The sequence below is a fragment of the Microcaecilia unicolor genome, chromosome 2, assembly GCF_901765095.1.
Source record: "Microcaecilia unicolor chromosome 2, aMicUni1.1, whole genome shotgun sequence".
Lineage (NCBI taxonomy): Eukaryota > Metazoa > Chordata > Amphibia > Gymnophiona > Siphonopidae > Microcaecilia > Microcaecilia unicolor.
The window spans coordinates 232,172,398-232,191,571 of record NC_044032.1 but is presented as its reverse complement, the minus strand read 5'-3'; the positions used below and the strand labels follow the sequence as shown (position 1 = coordinate 232,191,571).

The window sequence follows — 19,174 nt, the reverse complement described above, 5'->3', positions numbered from 1 at the left end:
TTACTCATTTTTTTGCAAAAACAGAATCGAATTATAATGACTCATCGATGGTCAAACGGCCTTCAAAATGGATCCCTCCAGGACCCACAGACCCATTAATTTCTGCCTTTCAACAATGTGTCCTGCGTGACATAACAGAATTGGAAAATAGAAAGAAAAGGAGGTTCTATAATCTATCTAGAGAAGAAAATGTGGCTCTCAATCAACTCCGAGATAATTTTGATATCACTATTAAACCGGCGGACAAAGGTGGAGGTATTGTGATCATGGATACAGTCAATTACATTGCAGAAATTGAGAGACAACACTCCATTGGATATGGATCCTACAGATGACATTAGAAAGGAGATCAACTTCTGGGTCGATTTTGGATTCGATTCAGGCTTCCTTACACAGAAGGAGAAGGACTTTTTAATAACACAAGTTCCAATTATACCTGTCATCTATATATTACCTAAGATTCACAAGACCTTGGAGAACTCCCCAGGGAGACCAATTGTCTTAGGCATTGGCTTGATTTTGGAACCTCTATCTGCATTTGTGGATTCTTTCCTTAAGCCATTAATACCGTTGGTTAAATCCTATATTAGGGATTCCTCACATGTATTAAATTTATTGAAGGAGATTGAAGAAGACTTATCAGATGTCACTTTAGTCACCTTTGATCTGGAATCTTTATATACTAAATATACCACAACAGGAGGCGATTCAAATAATTACCAATAATTTGAATAAGAGAGAACAGAATATGAGAGTACCAACTGCATTCATCACTCAATTAGCCTCAATAGCTCTTCAGAATAATTTTTTTGCTTTTCAAGGAAGATTCTTTAAACAGGTAAAAGGGACCGCGATGGGGGCAAGTATGGCCCCTGATATTGCCATCCTATATGTGGCCTTCTTTGAAGAGAAATTCCTGGAGAATCACCCGTATCAGGATGAACTGCGACTGTGGAAAAGATACATTGATGATATTTTGTTATTATGGAAAGGAACAATTGATAGACTTCATGAATTTCACGGATGGCTAAATAGCTTGGATACCAATTTGAAGTTCACAATGCATTTTGATTCCAGTGAAATCCCCTTCCTGGATATCATGATCAAAAAAGATGAACACGGCTTCAACACAACTATTTACGGAAAGCCTACTGATAAAAATAATTACCTCCACTTTCAGAGCTATCATGATAGGAACCTGAAAGAGAATCTCTCCACCTCCCAGTTTCTGCGGCTACGGAAGGTATGTAGTGATTTTTCGGATTTCAGACATCAAGTAGTACCCATGGCCAAGAGGTTTATAGAGAGGGGCTACCCTGAAGCATGTGTTCAGAGGGGTATTAAAAGAGCGGTCAGTGCTAATAGAGAGGAACTACTGTCTGAACAAGGGGTACATGCTGTACCAGACATTGTTTGCAGTTTGAGATTCTCCAATTACGCTCATGATATTAAGAAAATCCTGTGGAGACACTGGCATATCTTGGAGGGTCACCAGTGTTTTCAAAATAAATGGCTCACTATAGCCCACACACGTGGTAGGAATATCAAAGAGATTGTGGCACCATCAGCATTACCGTCAGGACCACTACAACTACCATCACATACAGGACATCAGCCCTGTGGCTCTTGCTCTGTATGTTCATCCAGTCTGACAGTTTCAACATTTATCCATCCACAGACAGGTAGACAATATCATCTTAATCACTCTTCAAATTGTAACACAGAGGGTGTTATTTATCTTATTATGTGTACATGTAATCTGATTTATATAGGGAAGACCATTAGGAAACTCAAATCAAGGATGATTGAACATAGGAGTAATATTAGGAGAAAGAATATTACGGCTCCCTTGGTCCAACATTGCATAGACTGTGCACATGATTTTTCTGACCTTAGGTTCCTGGCGCTTAAGGTAGTTAAGGCATCATGGCGGGGAACAGATGTAAACAAGATATTGTTACAACAGGAACGATGATTTATCTTTGAGTTGAACACTGTTTTCCCCCACCGGACTTAATTCAGAAATGGACCTATCTGTGTTCCTCTGAGATGGTGGACAACATTTTATGTCTGTATTCATAATGAGCATCAGGACAAATGATATCCCTGGGAATATATCTTAATTGGATCCTTGGTGAAATTTTAAGTATTTTAAAGCATTTTATTGAATTTTGCTTGGACTTCTTCTCCTTTTTTTCTCTTTGGATGAGCTTCTAGCATTTTCGCACATCAGCAGTGATCAATAATAGAAAAGACTGATCCTATCCCATTTGAAATGAGAGTGGTCTTTTTAATACCTTAGGAATACTAGTCTGATTAATTCGTTACTTGATGAGTATAGTTTATAATTATATTTTAAAATTTATATGCTGTTTTTTTTATTTTAAATATTAACAACACAATGGTATGTGTGAAATGGCAGCATTTTGTTTTATACTGTTATTTTATTTTTTTCATTTTTTTTAATGATAATACATGTATATGACGTCCCGTTTATAAACAATATATATGGTAAGAAGGACGCATTGGTTTTTGGATATTATAATTGTAAACATATATTGAAATTTGGAATAGTGATGTGTCCCCTTTTTTATTACATCATGCCCGTTGCGTGACCCCATGAATATGCATGTATACACTTTGATTGTGTTTGGGGGCCCCTTATTTTTACTTGTTTGAGGTTTATCATGTCTTTATTCTGAAGAATGTACAATTGGATGAATGGATATGAATGGGGTATTTAGCTCCAACGATCTGGGAGCGTGTTCCTGGATGGAGCCAATAGTAGGGTATTGCGGGGTTTCCCTTAGTATTGTTTTAAATGCTGGGATTTGTCCTATGACGTTACTGTAGAGGATATAGGCTGAAACAATCCTGTGCGCACGCCCCTTGTTTTGGGGAATCTTGGTTTAGAGCCTACAGTAGGCTATTGCGAAGTTTCCCGAAGTACTACCTTAAATTTCAAGTTCCGCCCCGTTACGTCACTGTAGGAAGTATATTATTAAACACCCTTGTGCGCACGCTCCCACTTTTGGCGGTTTTCAGTATTGGAGGCGTCTTTCTGAATATAGACGAGCTGTTCAAACAACGGGTAGGCAATGTTTCTTTTCATTAATCATATTGTTCGGGGATGAGGCTGGTTTTATAAAGTTTGAAACCCCCCCCTTTCTTTATATTATGGGCTGCACTGAGATTTCGCCACGAAGACCCTTTGGTTTTGAAAGACGAATTTACAGGAGTCAGTTACATGATTTTTGCGCATGTTCTTTGCAGTTACATGTATTAAATGGCCTCGAGGGGAGGCAAAGCAGTCCCTATTGGGGTTTAATATAGAGAATATTGTTCAATCGGCAGCTGCATATAAGTAATTGTAATTTGAAGGCTTTCAGGGCTCTGGTAATGACTCTTTCACTTTTCTGTTTGTTCTTTTGATATAGAGATGCTGAATATGGCCTAATCATAATGAATTTTAGCTAATATACTGTTTATGAAATAAGGGGGTTTTTTTTTTTACGAAATAGGGGGCGTCATCTTCATTGCTTTAAGTATTTATTGTTTATTATGTGGCCACCATTAGAAGATTGATTATGAACACCCTATTCTTGCTCTCTCACATTAGGAGTTCTACCCTGATTGTTCACTTACCTCTTGCGCCATAGTTTGCAAGTTGACCGATAGGAGTTTATTGGTAAGACATGGTTATTCAACATTTGTGATTTTATAGTGTTTAGTATGCTCTGGTAATGCTTTATTTAGAAATACGTGATATGGTATGACTGTATGTGTGAATTTACATGTATGTATATGTAAGGGTTTATTTAAGAAAATATATATACATATATATATATATATCTATATATATATATATATATATATATGTGTGTGTGTGTGTGGATATGTGAGCTTATAGATGTATGTATTGGTGGGCATATATAGGTATCATCTAGAAATATATGTTTTTTAAATGTTTTTTTAAAAGCTTTTTAATATATATACATATATATCTGTGCGTGGTGTATATGTAGTGTAGTGAATATATGTGTATATGGTTTTAAGTTGTGATAATTATGTGCATATGACTGAAATTATGGTTTGCTGATATTGTTTAATTAATTTATGGTTTTATTTTTATGTGTCTTCATGTCAGACCCCTGATGCAGGCGGTTGTACGTGTCGGGTATTTGTGATATTAAAGGACTACATTTTTCTCAATCCTGAAGGCCCAGTGTTTGCTTTTTTTTGTTTGCCTAATTGTATTTGTATGCTGTTTTCCCTCTCTTTTGTGACTGTATAGTTGATGCATTGAAATCCTCCATCCAGTGTGCAGCAATGGCTAAGAAAGCAAATAGAATTTTAAGAATTATTATGAAAGGAATGGAGCATAAAACAGATAATTTGCATTGTATTGCTTCATGGTGCACCTTGAATATTGTGTGTAATTCTGGTCACCACATCTCAAAACAGAGATAGTGGAATTAGAAAAGGTACAGAGAAGGGTAACCACAATGATAAAAGGGATAGGATGACTCCTCTATGAGGAAAGGCTAAAGAGGCTAGGGCTGTTCAGCTTAGAGAAGAGATAGCTGAGGGGAGATATGACCGAGGTCTAAAAAATCGTGAATGAAGTGGGATGGGTAGATGTGAATCGTTTGCTCTTTTCAAAAGTACAGTGACTAAGGGATCATACAATGAAGTTACTAAGTACTACATATAGAGCAAATTGGAGAAAATATTTCTTCACTCAACATATAATTAAGCTCTGAAATTCATTGCCAGAGAATATGATAAAAGTGGTTAGCTTATCAGGGTTTTAAAAAAAGATTTGAACAAGTTCCTAAAAGTCGATAAACTATTATTAAAGGTGGATTTGGGGAAATTCACTCTTTATTCCTGGGATAGATAGCAAGAAATATGTTGGGATCATTGGGTATTTGTGACCTGGATTGATCACTTTTGGAAACAGGATGCTCAGCTTGATGGACCTTTGTTCTGTACCAGTATAGCAATGTTTATGTACTTGTGTGCTCAGTCCTCCAAGCCTGTAGCTCAGCTGCTAACACAGTGCCCGCCAAAACCAGAAGGGAATGTAGTTGCATCCACTCCCTTATTATACTTAGAGTATAAGTTCATCGGTAGAGTCTTGTCTTTGGCAAAGGTACAGCACGTAGATTCCCGTTAAGACCTATTTCATCAGCATAGTTGACTTCCTCTTGTGTACCATTGGACACAATACAGGATCTATTTAGCACAGCTTCCGCTGCCTCTATACACACCTCTGTAGAACAGATCCTCCTATTCTGGTAGTAGTCACAGTCTCTGAGGAGTCCTCATTACTGGCATCAGATTCTTTTCTGGGAAAATTGCTCTTGTTCCTACAAAAGCTATTCAACAGGTTTAAGGGCTACTGTAAAGACTTCACATTTGATGGGAGTTACCCCTGTACAGATTAGACCTTCTCAGTACCCTATAGTGTCTTTGCTGTCTTCAACAGAGCAGAAGTCAGTCCATTCGTTTTTCCATCCTCTCCAGATTCCATCGCTTCTTATACTGAAGACTGTTACATGTGTTTGATATTTTCCATTTTTCGAAGATGTTGACAAGGATTCTTAGGGAATTTCATCTGACCCCCCCTTCCTTTCCTGGCCAGGAATGAATTCTCCATGTGAGGATATTTCCTACCTGAGATTTCATCAGAAAATGAGTAAAGGGGTTTCTTTTCCTCTGCATATTTTTTCCTTTGGAAAAATTTAGTAATTGATGTATCACTAATGGACACATCTCACAAAATGTCCTTCAGCTATAATTTTACTGTACTTTGTATCATCTATATTGGTGAGACCTTCAGACATCTTCCATAAGAGTTCATCTGTTGCACTTTCGGCCTTCAATGCCCCAGTGGTAACTTTCTGGCTTCCCACAGATTGTGAAGGGGCTTCTCCTTGTCATGCTTCCACTACCGAAGTCCTCTGTGTCTTGGTGCTATCATCATTAATGAAACTGCCTTTTGAACTCATTTTGAAAAATTTTTTTTTCAGACGGTACATTGTGAATAATATACAAGAGAGTGCTTTCTAACAAGGCACTGTAAATGCCGATAATGGTTTAATATGAACAAAAAGTATGATATATAACATAAGCTTTTAGGATCACACAGGTCTGCTCTCCATTCTTTTCTGCACTTCAATAGAGAGATTTATAAAACACATTTAATCAATTGATTCTTATGATCGCAGGTAAATTGATTCAACAAAGAATGTTTTATTTTTGAATTGTATTTGAAGTAAATCTTATTTTTTATGTGTGTGTGTGTGTGTGTTTTTTTATTTAGAGGGTCTGATGATGTGATAAGTGATTGCAAAATAATTTTTCCAGAGGAAATATACAAGATAGAAAAACCTGGAGTTTATCCCCTGACGTTTGGTGATGGAGATTTCAAAAGTGAGTGTCAATATTTATTTTCATAAACAGTCCATACATGCTGATAAGCACATGCAGACTGTACTATTGTTACTAAAATCCACTTATACATTGATGTAGGCACTGTATTATGCTCTTGGTTTTATAAAAGGATAACAGAGTGAGAATTCAAGAAAGGCACCTATTTTAACTGTATTTTATAAATGGAACACAAGTGCCTGTGTCTTCACAAAATAGGTTCCCAAATATATCCCCAGTTGCATTTCATTTTCAGAGTAAGCCAATTAAGAATTTGAGTTCTGAAGCTCACATTTTTGGCCTGTTGAAGTGGTTTTCAACAACTATCACTTCAAGCTTTGCTAACAAGCCCTGGCCCAGATTAGAAGTTAGCCCATAGTTCTATATGATTCCAGTTAATTGTAAATGCTGATGGAAAACGTTTTTGAGATATATGAGTATTGCCATTGCAAAACTTAGAATTCAATGTACTTTCAAGGTCCACTGATATCATGCCAAGAACATGCCCCCTTTAAATCTGTGTACCACGCAGAAATAGTACCTGGTCTACAATTGCTATTTATGTTGGCAATGTAAAATGCATCTTATAAAACTACCGCACAGATCAAGTACATAGGGAGCCAGATTCTATATAAGATGCTAAAAATCCACGCTCAGTGCTATTTAATAAAGGGTTCTCCAGGATGAGCACCCTTTGTTGAATAGCACTTAATGCTATTAACCCTAGTAGCACTCTAGAAATGTTAAGTAGTAGTAGATTTCCATGCCCAACTCTGGGCGCAAGGACTTGTACCTGCTGAAACATGGTGTAAATCCTGATGTGCAAGTTGGGTACAGATCTCTGTTATTCTGTAACATTGCATCTAAAGTTTGTGAATTTCCCTGACCCATCCATGCTGCTTCCATGACCACGACCACTTTTGAGTTGTACACGATTCAATGTAGGTGCCCATTGCTATAGAATAGTATGCAAATCATAATTAGTGCTAATTAAGTGCTTAACTCCAATAATTAAATCACTGGAGCTCATTAATTGTTTTGCATGTGAATTTGAGTTCCACCTCCAATTTTGGATGACCTTTATAGAATCTGGGGGAGGATGTCAAGAATGTGCACTCTTATACACAACTTTAATGCAGGCCCATTCTAGTGCAGACTTTAGGTGGAATGTTGGTAGATTCATGGTTTACATGTGTTCTTTATAAAATACTAGCCGTTATGCCTGTAAAAACGGGCAAGTATTGCAGCCCTCCTCTCTCCCTTGGCCTCCCCCCTCCCCCCATGTCCAGCTACCCTCATCGCCGCTGCTCCCTCCCCCCTCCGTGCCGGGCCCCCTGCACTGACCTGACAGCGCCTCTCACCTCTGTGTGAAAGCGCTACAGGCAGCAGCAGATTGCTCTGCTGCTGCCTGTAGCGCTTCCACACGGAGGTGAGAGGCGCTGTCAGGTCAGTGCAGGGGGCCCGATGCGGAGGGGGGAGGGAGCGGCGACGGGGATTGGGGGGGGGAGGGTGGAGGTTGTTTCGCGCGATGTTCCTTTCCAGGCGGCAGCAGCGGCGTTCGACAATTCGACTCTATTTCCTTCTCTGTTCCGCCCTCTGATGTCATGACGTCTTGACGCGAGGGAGGGACAGAGAGGGAAGTCTGTACTGCGCATTTGCAAGTGAGTACGGTCACTTGCCGTTTATATGTTTGATGTGCAATTGAACTCAAATAATGTATGTGGGTTCATTGTACATGTGATTTCTGCAGGATCTGTGTTTGTATTTTATAAAGATACATAGGCAACTATGTGTCTTTATAAATTAGCCTACAAATAGGAATATTTTTGTCCTTCATAGAAATGCAACTGTTTATAAAATTGCCCTCCAGATGTCTATTTACATTATAGATTTACCTTTTACATATGTAAATGGTGCCTAACCCAGGGTGGAAGCAAATGGAAACAACTTTAAAGTAAGAGCAATCAATGGTCAATTTTCAAAGAGAGCTAGTTGGCTAGATTAAAACCTAAGTTCCTTGTCATCAAGCAGATGAATCCATAGAGAGCACTGAAAAACCATAGTGCCTCATGGCTAGCTAGCTCCATCTGCCTCTCCAGTATTCTCTATCTCCCCAGCAGGATGGTTGCAGCTTGTTCAAGCTCCTTCAGAAAATCTGCCTGGGGTGGCTCCTGTGCTTTTGCCAGTTGTAGCAGGGGTGTTGTGGCTGATGGTGCCCACTTTAAAGGCAAATAGGTTAGCCCTTTCCCTGCCTTACCCAGCCCCCGATGTGGAAGTAGACAAATAGGCAAGCCCTGTCCCTGTCTTTGCCCACGCTGTGGATGCAAGCACATAGGTTCGCCCTTTCCATGCCTTTCCCACGCTACTGATCCTCCGGAGTTGGAAATTTGCCTCTTTCGCTGTTACCTCAAACTTTCCTCACAGCGTTAAAAAAAAAAAAGAGGTTTTCTTCTGATTGTGCAGCGTGACCGGAGCTTGGAGACTCGGTCTGGTGAGGTAAGAGCATTTTGTAGCTCCTCCGGGAAGGGCCCGCATTCGGGACGATTTTGGCGCAAATCCGCCATTTTGAATTTCCGCCGTTTTCGGCGATGGCTGCTGAGAAAGTTAAGCGCTGTTCCGTTTGTGGCAAGCGCAAATCTGCAGCGGGGCTCTGTAAGGCGTGCTTTTCAAATGGTAGAGCCAGCCCGAGCATGGCGAGCGATGTTTTTTCCCGCTCCGTGGAGCTGGCAGCGGGCACCATCTTGGAACAGCATGGCGCGACCCCCGCTGAGGCGGAGCGGTTTGAGCCTGGAGGGGCGCCTCGTGTAGAGGCTAATAAAAGAGCTGTTTCCCCCGGACTGGAACCGGGAGGCCAGGGTGAGCCATTTTCCCCTGAATTTGTTTTATTGCTGCATAATGCATACATGTTAAAAAGAGCTCTTCCACAGGGGTCCTCTGCGGCCCTGCTTTCTGTATCCCCTCCAGTGGAGTCTGGCCTTGGATTACTGTCGGGCGCGTTTTCCCCTGACAGATGGCCGCAAGACAAGCATAGAAGGGTGGATTCCCCTTCAGAGAATGGCGCCCCCCCTCCCCCCCCGGTGGTCAGGATGTGAGGACTCTGAGGGGTCTGGCATGCATTCGTGGTCTGCAGAGCCAGAAGAAGGTGCAGGATTGCCACCGGATCCAGATGATCCTTCCGCGGTGAGGATTTTCCACCGCTATGAGCTGCCAGCGCTTATTACTGATGCCTTGCAGGTCCTCTCTATAGAAGACCCTGGGAGTACTGAGACCTCCTCCGGTAATCCGAGGATGGCAAGTACTAAGAAGCCTGCTCGAGCCTTTCCTTTGCATGCCTCCATCCAAGAGCTTATCACGGCTCAATGGGCTGACCCCAAGGGGCCTTTGAAAGTCGCCAGGGCTATGGGGCAATTATACCCTCTAAGTGAGGAGCATTGGGCGCACCTAGCAGTGCCTAAAGTGGATGCTCTAGTCACAGCTGGGACAAAGAAAACTACCCTCCCAGTGGAAGGAGGAGTTGCCCTGAAGGACATGCAGGACCGTCGCCTGGAGGCAGCTATGAAACGGTCCTTTGAAATTTCAGGCCTATCCTTACGGGCTTCTGCATGCAGCTGCTACGCTGCCTGAGCCTGCCTCGCTTGGTTACAACAGGCAGTGGAACAGGCCGGAGATGGAGCGGAGCCCCTTACGGAGGTGGCACCGCGAATGGAGTCGGCCTTGTCATTTTTGGCTGCCGCCCTTTATGATCTGGTCAGAGCTTCAGCTAAACAGATGGCTGTAGTGGTGGCGGCTCGCCGTCTTATGTGGCTATGGCATTGGGCAGCTGACATGGCCTCTAAGCAAAGGTTGGTGAAGTTGCCCTTTCAAGGCCTTCTCCTGTTTGGTGACGAGTTGGAGAAAATTGTGAAAGGCCTGGGAGATGCCAAAGCCCAGCGCTTACCCAAGGATAGGCTGCGGCCTTCTTCCAAGGGTCAGGCAGTTCCCTCCTCTTACAGATCTCGCTTCCGTGAAGCTAGAAGGTACCGCCCGGGGTGTTCTGCTGGGTTCAGTTCGCATGCCGGTTTTCAGCAGAGGAACTCCTTTTGCTTGGACAAATGTTTTGCAGCAGCAGGCTCAAGACCTGGAGTTCAAGGTGACCCCCTCAATGATGGTGCGCCGCCCCCTCCTTGATTCCTGTGATAGGACGACGACTTTCCCTCTTTCTCGAGGAGTGGGCCAAGATTACCTCAGATCAGTGGGTCTTGGACCTGATCAGAGAAGGCTACAGAATAGAATTCAATGCCCCGATAAGAGACGTGTTTGTGGAGTCCCAATGCGGTTCTGCCACCAAATGGGCGGTGGTAGAGGAGGCCTTGCAAGGCTTGATTCATGCCTCCCGCCGAATGCGGCTCTGGCCGTTACTCCATTTACTTCGTGGTGCTGCGAAAAGGAGGGTCTTTTCGGCCTATCCTAGACTTAAAAGAAGTCAACAAGTCTCTGAACGTACATGGAAACCCTGCGCTCCGTCATAGCGGCGGGTACAGCCAGGAGAGTTTCTCACGTCTCTGGACCTGAAAGAACCTTACTTGCTCATACCAATTTGGCCCCCGCACCAGAGGTTTCTGCATTTTGCGGTGATGGGAAAACATTTCCAATTTTGGGCCTTGCCTTTCATTTTTTATTTTTTTTTGTTACATTTGTACGCTGCGCTTTCCCACTCATGGCAGGCTCAATGCGGCTTACATGGGGCAAAGGAGGGTTAAGTGATTTGCCCAGAGCACAAGGAGCTGCCTGTGCCTGAAGTGGGAATCAAACTCAGTGCCTCAGTTTCCCAGGACCAAAGTCCACCACCCTAACCACTAGGCCACTCCTCCACTCACTTTTGGCGTCGCAACAGCTCCCCAAACCTTTTCCAAGGTAATGGTGGTAGTAGCTGCTTTTCTCAGGTGAGTGGGTATTCGGGTTCACCCGTACCTAGACGACTGGCTCATCAGAGCAGACTCTGCAGAAGAGAGTCATCAGGTTACAGCCAGAGTGGTGTCAGTACTTCAATCTCTGGGCTGGGTCGTCAGTATAGCCAAAACTCACCTGACCCCCTCTCAATCTCTAGAATATTTGGGGGTCTGGTTCGACACAGCCTCGGGGATAGTCTTCCTATCCGAGCAAATGCGGTGCAAGCTTCAGAACCAGGTCCGTCTGCTCCTGAGGATGCCTCGCCCGCGAGCTTGGGACATAGTCCAGCTGTTGGGGTCGATGACGGCCACTTTGGAAGTGGTGCCTTGGGCGAGAGTGCACCTGAGACCTCTGCAGTGCTCCCTGCTTCAATGTTGGTCTCCAATATCTCAGGATTATCAATGCAGACTCACGTGGCTCCCTGCGGCCCGGCTCAGTATGGAGTGGTGGCTCTCAGACAGCATGCTGCGGCGAGGAATGCCGCTAGCGCTCACCGATTGGTGCCTGGTGGTAACAGATGCCAGCCTGAAGGGCTGGGGTGCACATTGCCGGGGAAGGCATGCCCAGGGTCTTTGGACACCCGAGGAGTCGGAGTGATCCATCAATCGCTTGGAGTTGAAAGTGATATTCCAGATGCTTCTGGCCTTTCAATTGACCCTGGAAGGATTGGCTGTCAAGAGTTCTGTCGGACAACACAACAGCAGTGGCCTACATAAATCGCCAAGGAGGCACTCAGTGCATAGCACTAGCAGCGCAGGCCGCGCAGATTTGCCACTGGGCCGAGCTTCATCTGCAGTTTCTGTCAACAGCTCATATTGCAGGTCAGAGCAACGTGCAAGCCGATTATCTGAGCAGGAATCAAATCGACCCAGCGGAATGGGAACTTGCAGACGAAGTATTCCTGCAGATATGTGCCAAATGGGGAATGCCCGTAATGGATCTTATGGTGTCAAGCACAAATGCCAAAGTCCCGTGCTTCTACAGCAGACTGAGAGATCCTCGCTCGGCAGGGTTGGATGCCGTGGCTCAACCCTGGCCTCAGGGCCTCCTGTATGTGTTCCCTCCGTGGCCCTTGATAGGGCGAGTACTCCTGCGGACTTGGCTCCACCAAGGAGAGGTGGTTCTCATCGCCCCGGATTGGCCCAGGAGGCCGTGGTATGCGGACCTCCGGCGGATGCTGGTAGAGGATCCCCTGCCGTTTCCTCTGGTACCGAACCTGTTGTCACAGGGCCCGGTGACCATGGAGGACGCCTGCCGCTTTGGTCTTACGGCATGGCTATTGAGAGGGCGCAATTGAGAGACCAGGGATATTCCAGTAAAGTCATTTCCATTCTCCTACAGGCCCGCAAGCGTTCCACTTCCGTGGCTTATGCCAGGATTTGGCGCCAATTTGAGGCTTGGTGTGCTTCTAAAGCAATCACACCCATGCGGGCTTCTGTCTCGCCGATACTTGACTTTTTGCAGGATGGTTTACAAAAAGGCTTGGCCTATAATTCCCTGCGTGTTCAAGTGGCAGCCTTAGCATGTTTTCGAGGGAAGGTTGCTGGCCTCTCTCTGGCTGCTTGCCCGGATGTGACACGATTTCTTAGAGGGGTGCTTCTGCTCCGTCCTCCCATTTGGGCTCCATGTCCGGCCTGGAACCTGGGGTTAGTTTTAAAGGCCCTTCAGTGTTCGCCCTTCGAGCCGCTTAGGCGAGCTTCGGAGAAGGATGTGACCTTAAAAGACGGTCTTTTTGGTGGCCGTGACATCGGCGAGACGGGTATCTGAGCTCCAGGCGCTGTCCTGTCTAGACCCATTTCTGTAATTCTCAAGAGTCCGGAGTAATGTTACGTACGGTGCCTTCCTTCATGTCTAAGGTGGTTTCAGTGTTTCACCTAAACCAGCCTATTTTCCTGCCCTCCTTTTCTAAAGAGGAGTTTCCAGAAGCCTATGGGCAGTTGCACCTTCTGGATGTACGAGGGGCTCTGTTACAATATCTGCGCATGTCAAATGCCTTCAGGACCTTTGACCATCTTTTTGTTCTTTTGTCGGGTCCGCACAGAGGGTCTCCAGCCACTATAGCCTGTTGGCTCAAAGAAGCTATCTTTTTAGCATATCTGCTATCTGGCCAACCTCCGCCTGAAGCCTTTAAGGTACATTCCACAAGAGCGATTTCCTCTTCTTGGGCTGAAACTGGAACATTCTCTCTTCAAGAGATATGTAGTGCAGCTACGGGCTTCTAAGCTTTCGTTTGCCCGACGTTACAGGCTGGATGTGGCTGCCAGGAGGGACACGCATTTTGGAGCACAAGTGCTGGTGCGTGGTATGGCTTGTTCCCACCCTATCTAGGGATTGCTTTGAGACATCCCACTTGTAATGGATTCATCTGCTTGATGACAAGGAAGGCAAAATTAGGTTCTTACCTTGGTAATTTTCTTTCCTTTAGTCACAGCAGATGAATCCATGAGCCCTCCCTCAGTGGTTCATTATGCGATTCATGTTACTTTTATGTTCAGTTATGTCCTGTTTTTCCTGTTAATCGAAATGCAGCTCTAGCCTTGAAATGTTTAGTGATCTTTGGTTAGCATATTTTGAGAGAGTTTTGAATTGTAGCCTAAATGATGATGATTGACATAGCACTTTCTGTTTGAATAGGAGTACCTCAGTTAAACTTACTAAAATAAGCCGTTTACTGCTTTATGCTGTACCAGTGATTTGGCAAAAATATAGATCAGTACCTCATATGGATCGGCCCAGCCTACCGATGATAGGCCTGAATTGCCTTATTAGATACCAGAGGTTTGAATGTAAAGAATGTATTTCACTGAGAGGATTCAGGTCAATTTATCATTCTTTAGGGAAAGCGAGATTTTGTCAATTATTTTAGTGAAAAAATGAAGTTACTTTGTGACACTTAGTACAGTCTCTATAGATGTTATTGATTTTGAAGGACTGTAGAGCTGAATGATATTGATGAGGTCAAATAGCATATGGGAGCATTTCACTCTCACTAATGAAATGGAGATTGGATGGGCTAAAAAATCATTATCTTCTATGATGTGTTGATAATTGCCCAGTGTGTGTGATAAAGTATTTTGGCAATCAGATTGCTCCTGTGTTGTCCTACAGTTAATATAAAGTGGTGAAATGTCAATGCCGAAAAGAGCACATGTACTGGTGTCTGCAAAGCTGCTTGGCATGACATTAGATTCATCCCTTTGGGGTAGCCTAGTGGTTAGTGCAGCGGACTTTGATCCTGAGGAAGTGGGTTCAATTCCCACTGCAGCTCCTTGTGACTCTGGGCAAGTCACTTAACTCTCCATTGCCTCAGGTACAAATAAGTACCTGTGTATATACTATGTAAACGGGTTTGAATGTAGTTGCAAAAATCACAGAAAGGCGGTATATCAAGTCCATTTCCATTTTCCTAAACATCAGATCACTCTCATTAACTTGCCGCCCAGGAACTCCCGCAAGTCAGCTCGCATGTATCTCAATCTCCACTATCCAGCTCTCAGTGGCCTCAAATATAAAACTGTCTATGCTTCCTCTTTTTCTTATCTTGGCACTCAATCCTGGAACGGACTGCCCCAAGTGGTCAAATTCACACCAGATCACCTGACCTTTAAGAAGCGGCTCAAGACCTTCCTTTTCGGTAGAGCATATGCTGTGGGCCCTCCTGGTGTTACATCCCTCTGAGCCACGGCAGCCACATCGACAAATTGTCACCTTCCCCTCTCTCCCTCTCCCTCCTGTTGTTCCTCTTTCCCTTCTCTGACGCTAATTCCTGTATTTTGTATTAATGTTGTTTAATAGACTATTGTACGCCACATTGAGCCTGTCCATGGGCGGGAATAATGTGGGATATAAATGCCATAAATAAATAAATCAGATGAATTGTGTAATTGGCATAAACAACTCAGACTTGAAGATCAGTTTAAACTATTAGTCCAAAGTTTAATTTTACAATTGTTAGATTACTTTAATTCTTTATACTCAGATGCTTCAGTTTTGTTGATTAGGAAGATTCAAAGTTTTCAGAATGCAGCAGCCAAATATTTAAATGTAAGAGGTTCAATAGAGCCACTCCCTTACTAAAACAACTCCATTGACATCCGATTGAGGAAAGAATAAAATTTAAATTAGTATGTTTTGTATTTAAAATCATTTATGGATAAGACTGTGGAAGCAAACTGCGGTCCCGACTGTGGATCAAGTGCTGGCTAAGGTGGACTATTGCTGTCTTATGGATAAACTCACTGCCTTAAGGCGGGGAGGAATGGTGAAGTTCTTAAAAACATGGACTCCATACATGGAGTGGCGGGGTTTATCAGTGTGACATGTGGATACTGTAGAATATATCGAAGGTTAATTATTCTGAGATACTATGTGGGAAGTGGGGGGGGGGGGGGGAATTGTTGACATTGTATAGTTAAGATTGTGATTGAAGTGATGTGCTTTCCCGGGTTTTTGTTTGATATGAAAATGTTAATAAAAACAATTTAAAAAATCATTTATGGATTAGAATCATTTCATTTCATTAAACTGATCAAAGTTCCTTTCAGTAGGTCAACTTCATGTATGAGTGATCGGTCACTGCTCAGTTTTCCCACCTTTAGTGGTGTACATTTTAAGAACATTTTAGAGGGTTCTTTTCTTTTTCAAGCTGTTTTAATGTGGAATAGTCTTCCATTGGTTAAGCAACAACCTTTTTATTTGTTATTTTACTTTACAATGACATTTAATAATTGATTATGCATATTATTTTGTATTGTATATGATATTTTGTTTGTGCATTGCATTGGACCTATTGTGGGATTTAGCGGTTAATAAATGCTCAGGAATGTAAGAATAGAATGTACGAACTTGCAGAAAGATGCTTCTGACTTAACTCAATATACCTTTTTAGAGAAAAATTAATTGAATTTTTGGTTTCTCAACAACTACACCTTTTTAGAGGAAAATTAATTGAATTTTTGGTTTCTCGACAACTACAGTAGTTTGTGTCTAAAAATTAGATGATTATCATGACATAGTAAATGACAGCAAAGATTTTGGCCAATCTCTTAGCTCGACTGCTCCCTTCTTTTTTATTAGACTGTCAGGTGGGGTTTGTTAGGGACCATCATGTTAGGAAAATCTTGGCTTCTCTAGAACAGATTCATCGGGAAGATAGGTCATCCCTACTAATTAGTTTCAGTGATGAGAAAGCCTGTGACCGCATAAGATGGGACTTTCTGTTTCAAGCACTTTGGAATAGAAGAGTGTTTTGGTCTGGCTATTAAGACCTTATATGCAGAACAAAATCTAGAGTAGGAGTTAATGGATGGCTTTCGGAGGACTTCCCTATTCTCAGAGGTACCAGATAGGGAGTGGTCTTTGTCCCATCTTTTGTTTGAGAAAGCAACAAGGCAGATGGTCCACCAAATCCACTGTGATGGAAAGCAACAAGAGACAAACCTTTAAAAAACCCAGTCTTTATTTATATTCCAAAGCACCCAGAGATTCAAACATCTGTGCCCGACATTGCCATGTTGCCTGGAAATAGACTACGTCAGGGGCAGAGTTACTAGAAGATCAAACAAAAATACATATATAAATATACTTAAAATCAAAAATCATCACTGAGAGTTACATAAAGAAATAAAAAGCAATCTGGACCAAAATTTCACATATACATCAATAAATAAACTGACAAATAAAATGACTAAGAAGTACATGTAACTAAAGAGTGAGAGTTTGAAACAGCTTAAAAAAGGAGGGGAGAGTGGGAAAAATACAGACTTCACCATATCTGGTCCAAAAGATGCAAACATTACTAGGACTGGATTATAAAAACAGAATGTTCACAGAACAATAAATAATTTAGAAACCATAAAAACTTAAAAAAACAATCTAAAAAGGACTACTCGCGTGCTCTTCCTGGGTGCATTTGTTTAATAGATAAAACAAACTTGCTATGACAGCCTAACTTATACTTCCTTGTCACTTTCAGCAGATGAATCCAGGAACTAGTGGGTTAAGTCCGCCTACCAGCAGGTGGAGATAGAGATAAACTAAAGGCAGTGATGCCAGAGGGCCTGCTCCTTCCTCAGTTAGTAACATAGTAAATGACGGCAGAAAAAGACCTGCATGGTCCATCCAGTCTGCCCAACAAGATAAACTCATATGTGCTACTTTTTGTGTATACCCTACTTTGATTTGTACCTGTCCTCTTCAGGGCACAGACCATATAAGTCTGCCCAGCACTATCCCCGCCTTCCAACCACCAGCCCCGCCTCCCACCACTGACTCTGGCACAGACCGTATAAGTCTGCCCAGCATTATCCCCGCCTCCCGCCACCGGCTCTGCCACCCAATCTCGGCTAAGCTCCTTAGGATCCATTCCTTCTGAACAGGATTCCTTATGTTTATCCCATGCGTGTTTGAATTCTGTTACCGTTTTCATTTCCACCACCTCCCACGGGAGGGCATTCCAAGCATCCACTACTCTCTCCGTGAAAAAATACTTCCTGACATTTTTCTTGAGTCTGCCCCCCTTCAATCTCATTTCATGTCCTCTCGTTCTACCGCCTTCGCACCTCCGGAAAAGGTTCATTTGCGGATTAATACTTTTCAAATATTTGAACGTCTGTATCATATCACCCCTGTTTCTCCTTTCTTTCAGAGTATACATGTTCAGGTCATCAAGTCTCTCCTCATACGTCTTGTAACACAAATCCCTTACCATTCTCGTATGTCTCTATCTCAGCAGGTGGTGGAGAGCTTTTTCTCCAGCTCCTGGGCCCAAGGCATCTGAGGGTGCTCCTGGGCCGGTGGCCAGTTTGACCGGGGGTGGCGGACTGGTTGTGTCCCCTTTGGCAGCATACGCAGTTGCTGGGCCCCTGCTGCACCTCAAATTCCCTCTGAACAGGCTTTTGTTGTTCCTTTCCTTCCCTGTTTGTTTCTGCCTCCTCACTAAAAAAAAAAAAAAGAGATCCATAGAATTTATTTAAAAGAGAAACAGAGAAACACAGGGCAGTGTGTTTTTGCTGAGAGCAGGTTTGTGTTACTGCTGACCGAGTACTGTTTTCTGTTGCCTGCTTGTCTGAGCCTGCCTCGAAGTGGAGTCGGAGAGTTTTTTTCCTTCGGCTCAGCTGTCAGTTCCCGCGCTTTCCCGGTCTGGGGAATGGCCTGCTGGGTTCCTGTTCGGGGGCAGGCGATGGCAGTGGAGGTGGTAAAACGCTGTTCCTGATGCAGGAAACGGCGTTCGGCGGTGGGCCTTTGCAGCGCGGGGTGCGCTGATTTTGGGGGACTCGACGGAGCGGCCTTATATGCCAGCGATGAAAAACCAGCCCTACTTTTTTAAGGGGTTTGAAACATGCTCTTTCTAATGAAACTGATTAAAAAGAGCTTCCAGAAGGTCTTTTTTTGTAAAAGTGGGCTACAAATACCCTATTTTTGGCGTTTTTGCAAAAATCATCAACTTTACACTCAATTTGTGAACTAATGGAAAATATTAGGAGAATGAAATTTTATATTCGAAAACCTTGTGTTGATAAGTTGTTGTGTGCAAAGTTTCATGTTTATCACACCTTTAATTCCAGAGATATAAAAAGCCAAACTTTACAATTTTTTCGTGCCGCAAATTTTTCGGACCAAGTTTGCTCCAGGTTTTCTTCATGGAAATCGCTCATGAAGATTTTTTAATTATTTTGTTTAATACAGCGCAAAAGTTGTACAAGATGGCCAGTTTTGTTTCTCTCAACAAAAATATTGCCGGAGATACAGTGTCTCAAAGTTGCCGAAATCTCAGAGTCATACCATAGAAGGCTGCAGTATGGGGTCAAAC

The 19,174-nt window shown here is 43.1% G+C and overlaps 1 protein-coding gene across 4 annotated transcripts in view; it reads left to right on the top strand.

Annotated features, from left to right (window-relative positions):
- The window catches only part of UHRF2 (ubiquitin like with PHD and ring finger domains 2), a 414,897-nt gene that overhangs the window by 133,638 nt on the left and 262,085 nt on the right, over window positions 1-19,174 (top strand). For all 4 annotated transcript variants that reach the window (XM_030193781.1, XM_030193779.1, XM_030193783.1 and 1 more), the window contains exon 5: window positions 6,329-6,438. In XM_030193781.1, the coding sequence (XP_030049641.1) occupies window positions 6,329-6,438 (110 nt within the window). The remainder of the gene's footprint in view (window positions 1-6,328; window positions 6,439-19,174) is intronic.